This window comes from Lactuca serriola, chromosome 8 (assembly GCF_051521515.1).
Source record: "Lactuca serriola cultivar US96UC23 chromosome 8, Lser_US96UC23_V15, whole genome shotgun sequence".
Lineage (NCBI taxonomy): Eukaryota > Viridiplantae > Streptophyta > Magnoliopsida > Asterales > Asteraceae > Lactuca > Lactuca serriola.
The window spans coordinates 107,912,838-107,924,011 of record NC_136415.1 but is presented as its reverse complement, the minus strand read 5'-3'; the positions used below and the strand labels follow the sequence as shown (position 1 = coordinate 107,924,011).

The 11,174-nt window shown below is 31.8% G+C and overlaps 2 protein-coding genes across 2 annotated transcripts; one reads left to right on the top strand and one right to left on the bottom strand.

The window, feature by feature from the left end:
* The first annotated feature begins 602 nt into the window (after positions 1–602).
* On the top strand, positions 603–2,653 carry LOC145066305 (3-ketoacyl-CoA synthase 10-like). The gene is made up of 2 exons (XM_079013524.1): positions 603–1,071; positions 1,175–2,653. Exons 1-2 carry the CDS (start codon positions 652–654, stop codon positions 2,459–2,461), a joined length of 1,707 nt encoding a protein of 568 aa, XP_078869650.1. The 5' UTR covers positions 603–651; the 3' UTR covers positions 2,462–2,653.
* Positions 2,654–3,537: 884 nt separating this feature from the next.
* Positions 3,538–5,495, bottom strand: LOC145071055 (protein AAL-toxin resistant 7-like). The gene is made up of 2 exons (XM_079017987.1): positions 4,550–5,495; positions 3,538–3,844 (listed from the first exon to the last, which is right to left on the bottom strand). The coding sequence occupies exons 1-2, from the start codon at positions 5,224–5,226 to the stop codon at positions 3,796–3,798; spliced, it is 726 nt and encodes a 241-aa protein (XP_078874113.1). The 5' UTR covers positions 5,227–5,495; the 3' UTR covers positions 3,538–3,795.
* Positions 5,496–11,174: the final 5,679 nt, after the last annotated feature.

Here is an 11,174-nt window from a genome sequence, read left to right as displayed (position 1 = left end):
TATCATTTTTATTCTACAATATACTTAATTATACAAAGGTTTAATAAAACACTTATTGTTAAATACAACTCTACGACTATCATTTTTATTCTACAATATACTTAAATATACCAAGGTTTAATAAAACATTTATTTTTAAAAAAGATTTAATTTTTCTTATTAAAAAATTCAATGACTATTGATTTTTTTTATATATTGAACACCGATAACACCAGCACCACATTCCATTATAACTATGTTCAATTTTTTGAATAACAACAAGATATATAACTCTTTCGTTAATTTTTCACTTTATATTTAGTTCTTTCGTTAAAACTATCCATTATATATATAAAAGGCTTTTATATTTTGTTTGTTTCTCATGAAGTGGCAACTTCAGAGCCATACATCAAATCACACAACTCAAACCTAAGATAGCAAATGCATGTTGGTCTGTAACAACAACTACCGGTTTCAATAGCTATATAGGGAAACAACACGAACACCGATTTAATTTAATGCACTTTCGAATCTTCCAACTACATTCCCTCTGGTTAATTCGTAGCCGTTGAGAGTTAATTCCCTCCCAACTTCAATTCGGCCATTAAATACACACACCCATCCGTTAATTCTCTCCATACTCGAACGTCTTACGTAGTCCATTTGCAGATCATGGCACCCACCGGAGAACAACACCTTCTGTCCACAGAAATCGTCAACCGGGGAATTGAATCGTCCGGCCCCGATGCTGGCTCCATGTCTTTCTCTGTCAGGGTTCGCCGTCGGCTACCGGACTTTCTCCACTCTGTGAAGCTCAAGTACGTGAAGCTTGGCTACCATTACCTAATCAACCACGGGATTTACTTGGCCACTGTGCCGGTGCTGGCCCTGGTGTTTGGTGCGGAGGTCGGTCGCTTCATCAGGGAAGAGATGTGGCGGAAGCTATGGGACACCACCGCCGGCTACGATCTTGTTTCTCTACTTCTTTTTGTTGCTGTCTTTACCTTCACCCTAAGTTACTATTTCTTGTTCAGCCCTCGATCCATCTGTCTAGTAGATTTTGCATGCTTTAAACCCGATGATGATCTCAAGGTTGGAAAACCGGTTTAATTTATATTAATCTTGTTTTCTTGTAATGATCGGAACAAAATAGATCAACTGACAATTGTGATATATCGATTCTCTTGAACTTCAGGTGACGAAGGACGAATTTATTGAATTAGCAAGAAAGTCGGGAAAATTTGATGAAGAGAGCCTCGAATTTCAAAAGAAGATACTTGAATCTTCGGGGATCGGAGACGAAACGTACGTCCCAAAGGCAATAAGCTCGCCGGAAAAGATCTCCACCATGAAAGATGGAAGAGCAGAGGCGTCCCTGGTGATATTTGGAGCTCTAGACGAACTTTTTGAGAAAACCGGGATCCAACCAAAGGACGTCGGAGTACTTGTTGTAAACTGCAGCATTTTCAACCCAACGCCGTCTCTGTCGGCGATGATTATCAATCATTACAAGATGAGGGGAAACACTTTGAGTTTCAACTTGGGTGGCATGGGTTGCAGCGCCGGGATTATTGCGGTGGATTTGGCAACTGACATGCTTCAGGCGAACACGAATAACGTTGCGGTGGTGGTGAGCACGGAGATAGTATCGTATAACTGGTACCCAGGTCGTGATCGGTCTATGCTCATCCCTAACTGCTTCTTCAGAATGGGTTGCTCCGCCCTGATGCTCTCCAATCGCCGCGGTGACTACCGCCGAGCCAAGTACAGGCTTGAACACATCGTTCGAACGCACAAAGGTGGTAATGATTCAAGCTTCCGGAGCGTATATCAAGAAGAAGACGAACAACGATTCAAAGGGTTGAAAATCAGCAAAGATATCGTCGAGATAGGCGGCGACGCCATTAAAACCAACATCACCACCTTAGGTCCATTAGTTCTCCCAGTCTCCGAGCAACTCCTCTTCTTTTCCACACTCATCAAGAGGTACCTTTCCGGCACCACCAAAGACAAAGAAGGCGTCACCACAGCGAGTAACTCTTCTCAGCTATTTCCACCGCCTTCCTCCTCCTCCTCCGCCACCACCACCAAGCCATACATTCCCGACTACAAGCTAGCATTCGAACACTTCTGCATCCACGTCACCAGCAAGACGGTGTTGAATGAGCTGCAACGCAACCTGGGGCTGAGCGACAACAACATGGAGCCATCTCGAGCCACCCTCCACCGGTTCGGGAACACCTCCTCCAGTAGCATCTGGTATGAGTTGGCTTATCTGGAGGCGAAGGGAAGAGTGAAACGGGGCGACCGGGTCTGGCAACTGGCATTCGGGTCGGGTTTCAAATGCAACAGTGCTGTTTGGAAATCGGTTCGTGACATGAAAAAGCCGTCTGCCAACAACCCTTGGCTTGATTGCATTGACAGGTATCCTGGGGAGGTTCTTTCTCAGTCTAACCAAGTTCACCCCCTCAATTTTAGTTGAATTACACTTGTGTACCTTATAAATGTAAGTGGTTTAAGCTCTGAATTTGCAAAAGAAAAGGAAAATAATAAGAGTCTGTAGTGAACAATCTGTTAGGTTGGTCATAGTATTGTTGTGTTTTGTTTCATTTGATTGTTGATCACTTATCATAGCCTTCCGTTATATCATATCACAAAGAAAGTATTATGTGTATTTGAAGACAGGAAATATGTATGTTGTAGTTACAAAAAGGTATCGAGAAAAATAGAATAATTGAGACCATCATAAAAAAAATCTTTGAGATCATCTATTTGATACAACACATGACAATATAATGTTAGTTGTATCACATAAACTTACGATCTCTATATAGTATTATCTTAATGTACTCTCTATATAGTATTATCTTACTGTAATCTTATTGTATTTACTAACAGATGATATTATTTTAATATAATCATTCTCTTTTTTAAGACATATGATATTATGTCTTTTTTAACAACAAATTAATCTACTCCTAAATTATCTCCAACAAGACTTGAACTCATGACCTCTCAATTGAGAGAGTTGATCTTTACCTCTAGAGTTTAGGCCAAAGGGCATTTGGTGACATGATATTATGTTATTGTATTCTTTCTATTTGATAGAAGATGTTATCTTACCGCAATCTTATATGTCAGACTAAGAATATCATATGCTTAGATATAATTTTTTTTTTTGGTCATTTGACAGGAAGAATATAATAATAAGATAACATCATTTATCACACAAAAAGAATAACTAAGATTTTAATACAATAAAATTATGTCTTTTTTGTTCAAAAAAAAATATCTCTAGCATTATCGTTAAAGAACCTAAAATGTATCGTCTTTTTTTGTTCAAAAAAAATGCCTCACATTATCGTTAATAAGCCTAATATGTTGCCAATTTCTTAAAATTTTCTATAAACAATTACCTGTTTTTTTTTTTTTTTTTTTTTTTTTGTCTTTTTCTAGTTTAAAAATAATAATAATAATAATAATAATAATAATAATAATAATAATAATAATAATAAAACCATGACTTTATTATTAATAAGCCCAGAACTATTTAGGGACTTTGATGAAGATTTCTCACATATATATTATACATAATACATCTATGTTCAATAGCAACTTTAGTACATAGAAAAAAAGAATTACATCTTATCTGAAGTCTAACACACTTGTGTTCAAAGACACGACGATTCGAATCTAGAAAGACCAAAAATGTTCATACCACAGACATACACACAAAAAATAAAATCAGAAACATCCAATACAAAATAGCCATATGATATTTAGATTGATTAACCAAAAAAACAATCAAATCTCTTTTCAGGCTAGCCACTCCCCATCCATCCCTTCAATTTCACCTATGTCCATGCTGCATTTTGATAAATGTCACTCACATATTAGCTAATCAAAAATAACTTAACAATCCATAAACAAGATTATGTAAATCCATTCTTTTTAACTTATTTTAATTGTATGCTTTTATATATATATATATATATATATATATATATATATATATACACACACACACTCTTTTAACCAACAATTTACAGGCCAAATTGTAGGACCTGTCACAGAATCTGAAAATGAGACAAACACAATTAAAAAAACATTGTGGTGAGTGGGGACCTGTTTGGTCTCATATGCAATTATGGCTACTCTTTTTGTCAAAACAGTAAAAAAAAACATCTTTATTGGTAAGTAAAGGGTAAAATGAAAGAAATAACAACAAACTTCCATTGATTTGTTTATTACCATCCATTTTCATTTTTCCTTATTAGCGCATTGTACTTTGAAAAATCTACCCAGTTATACCAATGTCATCAGAAAGTACATAAAAATTTTTCACAGTTTCACTGCTATCAATGGGTAGTTTTTTTAAAGTTATAAAAAAAATATTGAAGTATAATGCCTTATTATAGCATCTTTCTTTCATTTCTCCTTATTACAACATTGTAGTTTGAAAAACCTACCAATGTCATCTTATACTTGGGTAGTTTTTATAAAGTATAATGTTCTTATAAGAAAAAAAAAAGTCGATTAATGGATATAAAATCAAGAATGAGAATCTCACCAAGGCAAAGTGGGATCTGGAGAGTATTGATCAGAAAATTGGTGATCATAAAATTGTTGTAAACAGGAGCTCTCATTTGCATTAATCAACCATGGTGGGAATTCCATGACTTGGTCAAAAGGATGATACTCATCATCATTATCATCATCACCATCATCATCATAAGCTGGGCTCATGTTCACCGAGACTCCACCACAAGAGCTAATCGCCGCCACTTCCTTGGCGGCAGTTGAGGAGGTCGACGGGGAGGAGGAAGCAGATGATGAAGAGTAAACCGCCATTGGTGTCTTCAAGTTACTAAAATCTTGAAAATTGAGATTCAATCCCAAGGTTTGTGTAGGGAGTACAAAATTGAGGTTTTCTTGATGCAGTGGTGGAGGAATTGGTGGAGGAAAAGGTAAGCCTGAATAAGACCATAAATAACTGTTGGCGGTAGTGGTGGTGGTGGTGGCCGGAAACAGCCTAGAATTTGATTCGGGTGGTGGGTGTTGTTGAAGGACATAATTACCCTCTTGTTGCTTCATAGAAGCTCTATGGAACTTAAGAGCAGTAGCAATCTCTCTTCTAGCTTCAGCCATATTCAAAAGCCTATCTTTATAGGGTTTGTTGGTTTGAAGCCTCCTCCTAACTTGTTTCTTGGATTGTTGAGTATTATTATCAACTTTTTCTATTTCCATTGATACCCCTCAATTCTTCAAACACTCTTTTCTTCAAATGTTATGGTTTTCTTTTCTGATAGCAAAACACAGGTTTTCTTGGATATAAATACCTGGCCTTCAGTCTAGTTTTTTATTATATCTCTCTATATTATTTTTTTTTAAATATTTATGGATTTTTGTTGCCCCTTCTAGGTTGTTTCCTTTCCAATTGTATTTACAACTACTGACACAATCTTTTTCTTGTGCCACCATTATTGGAATCATGATCCAAAAATGGTATGTCATATAACCACTATATTTATCCTATTCCACTTGATATATATATATATATATATATATATATATATATATATATATATATATATATATATATATATATATATATATATATATATAGGGTGAGGTTCAATAGAGAACCATAATTAACCAAGGAACCAATCTTTTTTTCAACTTTTAGAACTTATTTTTTATCAAAAAAAAAACTAAAAATACATAAATTCATAACTTTTTATCCTTTTTCCAATGATATAAAATTCGATTTTTTTTTCTTACCTCAAATTCACAATGTGAATCTTTGAAAATTCACAACGTGAATCCGAAAAATATTTTTCACATTCACAATGTTAATATATGAATTTAGATATTTTTAGATGTTTTTTTGATAAAGAATAAGCTCTAGAAATTGAAAAAAAGATTTGGTTCTTTGAAGAACCAATAATTATGGTTCTCTATTGAACTTTTCCCTATATATATATATATATATATATATATATATATATATATATATATATATATATATATATATACCCCTCATCATTCATCAACTTTTTAAAATCCTATCCCTTAGGATACTCATGCCAGAAAACAATACCAAAAATAAAGGGCATCAGCAAAAAATGATTATTTAATTGTACATTCGAAAGGAATTCTAGCAAATAAACTAAAAGATGCAGCTTATATAAGCAAAATAAAAGCATATTTTAGTTATACATGTACTATCAATAATAGGCATAATAACAAAAAAAAAAATCTAGTATAAATTTAAAGAAGAATTGTTCACATTCATATCTTTCATGGTATTAGAAGATGTGATAATATGATATGCATTCGTTTAAGTGAATCTAGGCCAAATAATACTACTTTGGGTGACAGGGCATTTTGGTCATTAAGTTGTTTAAAAGGGTAATAATAATAATAATATTTCTTTGTCTGCAAGCTTGTGTAATGGGACCAACCTCAAAAACATTCAGAAGTAGGCAATGGGAATTGATGGGAGAATTTCGTTTCTTGTTGTAAGGTAAGCTTCTTTCTGTATGTGTATGTATTGTATGCATGTGCATGTGCATGCATAGTATATTTATATATTTACATATGTGATTATATATATATGTAGATGTAGATGTATATGCATAAAAATAGGAAATGGATAAAATCAATTATTGAAAATTGACCAATAACATTAATGTGTAGTGCAAAAACAGAGCACCTGGACCTTTTTCTGAGGAAAGATAACACCACTAGCCTGATAGAATCAGAATTTCACCATACTATTTTACTCATTTCCTTCAGGTTTACTATTCATTGATGTTATTTCTCACAATAATTATTCAAAAACTGTTAAATCCGAGTATGGAAGATGCATGGCTTCCTACAACTTTAGCAGTCTTCTGTCTGTTAACAATGGTAAAAACAGCCATCATATTCTACTGAGTTTTCACATCAAAAGTTATGATGAACCATATAATTAAACTGTAGCATAGATTGTTGATTAAGGTTTACGAGTTGAGACTAACATACACGATATAATTTTGGTTTATATTTTGAAGATCAACAAAAATGATTTTCTTGATGTGCTTTACTTGTAGTAGAATTAACGTATTAGATCCAGTAAAATTTAAAATCATAAACATAAACAGTTGGTGTGCACTGAAATGGAGGCTGCAATCATATGATACATACACATATTTAAAATTTATTTTAAAAAATTGAGGAATCTAAGAGGTATGGGGACTATATTCCAAATGAAACACATATTTTTTTGTTACTAGAATGAATTATTTTCTAGAATGGCAGCTGAATAATGCATAGAGAGTAAAAGAAAACAACTTAATGTTATAATATCATATACACATGTGAGCATGATAAACTGACAGAAATCGAGATACGAAACCCATATAACCAGAATCTAAAATGATTCAAACAATACAACATATAACTCATCATATCATAATCAATAATAAAACAGACCGAGAGAGAGAGAGAGAGAGAGAGAGAGAGAGAGAGAGAGAGGCCTGCTAAATGCTAAGGAGTCCACTGATTGTTTAGATAAAAAGCATCAAATTGGACAAGGCATTGGCTACTTTCTGATAGAGAAAACCCAATTCCACCAATCAGAAATCGCCATGATGTTTCTCTTAAAGAAGAAAGGGTGGCTTCCAAAATCTCTCTCTCTCTCTCTCTCTCTCTCTCTCTCTCTCTCTCTCTCTCTCTCTCTCTCTCTCTCTCTCTCTCTCTCTCTCTCTCTCTCTCTCTCTCTCTCTCTCTCTCTCTCTCTCTCTCTCTCTCTCTCTCTCTCTCTTCTCTCTCTCTCTCTCTCTCTCATCTTTTAGATTCCATTCACACAGAGTAAAAAAAAAACTGAAGATCCAAAGTTGAAATTTATGAGTCACACCAACTCAAGTTGCATAAAAAAACAGTGGGGGAAGTGAAGGAGTGTCGTCGATTCGCCCATTGGATTTGGATTGCTCTTCTGATCAGAACAGCTGCCCTTCCTTCCTTTCTCTCTCTAACTTTTATTTCCCCTCTGCCTCAGGTTTTCTGCTTTGCAGGATTAAATGGGTTCATATCTCAAACTTAAAATAATAACAAAATATATATAAACACTGTAATCAAATTAAAGCAATTTAACTTTATGAAAGAACTAGAATTGAAACAACATTTATGAAGCGATTTAACTTTAAATTTGAAAACTAAGTAAACTAATCTAATTTATTAATAATAATTAACTTTTATAAAATTGTAAAAAAATAATCGGAATAGAACATTCTCAAGAAACAATATTCATTATGGAGCACCCGAATGTAGGTATAGTTAAAATCCAGAATCTAACATCATATATTCTGGACTTACATATTCAATTTAGGAGTACGGTAGTCAAAACCGTATATATAGAACTGACATTCTGGATACGATCTTCGTATTTCGGACATTCTGGATACAATCTTCGTATTTCGAACATTCCAGATTACGTTCCAGTACTTTTCGGAATCACTTTTAATAGGTAATGTAGACTTATTACTCTCTAAGTTGTGATATTATCAGATTTTAAGGTACTTCTATAGTCATAATGGCTAAAAGTAAAATAACTACAAAAATTATCACATTCCATCGCTGTTTCTGGAACCATTATAAGCATAGCGGAATACAAAAAAATTGTTTGTAAATTAAAATGCAAGTAAATTAAACATTAGAACTTAGTTTGTTGAATCCATGACATTAAAGACTTAAAAATCTTTGAAATTTTGGTAGCAGCAAGTTCGGAATATCACAATGTCCAGATTCAATTTTGATGTCTCTAACACCATATATATATATATATATATATATATATATATATATATATATATATATATATATATATATATATATATATATATATATATATATATATATATATATATATAAAAGTGGGTTCAATTGAAAAAATAAAAAAGATTGAGAATGGGGGAATCATTCTCAGCCACTAATTTAATCTAAGCATAAAAAGACATAGTGGCAAACTTGTAAATATGATATAATAGCCTTCAATCACAAATACATAAGTGAGAATTAGATAATAGTTGAAATTCATTCTAATCGATCATTATCATCCAAATTTCTCCTCCAACCTTCAACAATCATCCAGATTTCTTCAATTAAATCATCGATCAACGTCATCATGTGTTAATCAATCATCGATCTTCGTCAATAACACGTTTATCAACAGCATTCAACAGTTGACAACAAAAATTCGTTTTTTGCTCTTTCAATCCAACCTTCAATTCTGCTTGAATACGAGCATATCTTCAACATCTATGATTAATTATACTTCCAGCATCATTAGATCAACATCATCGATAATCAACAAAAAATTCAATTCGTATCATTCATTCAACATCGATCATCAAATAAAACATCGAAATTAAGGTTAGAAAAAAATCAAATCATTTTTTGTTTGAAAATTTTCATATATTTCTCTACCAATCTACTATTTTGTAAGATTTAAATAGTCAAAGTATCATATTTATCACATTTTTAAAAAAGTTAACTTGTATGCACTCCAACTGTTTGATGAAATGCATAAACTAAATTACCACATTATATTCATATATGAATATGTTTTCTCACCTGAATCAATATGTGATTATTAAAACATAAAACAAATATGCAAGTCTGTATGTTATTCATATGTGAATAACATATAAAAATTATATATATTTCTGAAAACACCTTCTAATATTCACATATGAATATATTATGCAATATTCATATATTAATATATCAACTATTATTCATAAGTGAATATACGATCTAATATTCACAAGTGAATATAGTATGTATTATTCTCATGTGATATATCATGTAATACTATATAATATTCACATATGAAAATATCATCTAATATTCATAAGTGAATATATCATCTAACATTCACAAGTGAATATACTATGTAATAGTCACAAGTGAATGCATCGTCTAATATTTAAATATGAATATACTATGTTTAGTATATGTTATATTCATATGTGAATGATACTTAAATTGTAAAAAAATTAATCATAGTTTTTATTCATAAGTAAATAACGAATGTACTATAGTAAAAATCTGATTCATTTTTATTCACTTATGAATAACGATAGCTGAAAATATATTAAAAAAAATTATTTTATCTTAAAACTATATCAATATGGATGTCTATTTGTAGAGAATAAAAAATCATGAATTTTGGTATATTTAAAATTATTTTTTGATAAAAATAGCTTCTTAAAAATTAAAAAAAAAAACAAAAAAACTATGTTTTTGTATATATTAAGGTAATGTTTAGCATAGTTTAAGGAAACATGTTTTGTTGGAAAACACATGTGCATTCATTTTCCATTTCCGCCGGTACGTTGGAGGTTTTTGCAGAAAAAATAAATAATTGGCTTAGAATGATTCCCCCATTCTCAATCTTTTTTTTTCTCAATTGAACCCTCCTCTCTCTTTCTCTCTCTCTCTCTCTCTCTATATATATATATATATATATATATATATATATATATATATATATATCACTCTAAAATATGATTAGATTACATAATTTCCTTTTAGTTAGTCATTAGAATTAGGGCTGTCAAAATTGTATCATGGAAAACCAACCAACATGCTACCAACCGAACCAAGAAAGTTGGTAGCCAACATATTTGGTAGCCAACATGTTTGGTTGGTAGTACCGTACCAATTGAACAATCTTGGTACGGTAATGGTATAAAATTTTGAATATCATCGTAATACGGTACCAACATATATATATATATATATATATATATATATATATATATATATATATATATATATAAACAAAATCTTATATTTCAAATTTTCAATTGTTAGTTGTGTTTAGTGTTTAGAGTTTTAAGAACGTTATATAAGTTATTCGTTGCATTAGTCGATAGTTATTAACACGTTAAAACACAAAACTAAAATGTTACTAACGTTACTTCAATAGAATTATTTTATAAATTAAAAGAACTACATAACCAATTTCTTTACTAAATATCAAAATTACCCGAAGTATTTGCTTATTTTAAAATCTTACAATAGAAAAATAAAATAAGTCGGTATATACCATTACCAATTTGTACCAACCAAACTTGTTGGTAGCCAAATACATTTGGTACGGTACTGATAGCAATTTTTTTATACCAAATATAGTTAGTACGGTACAC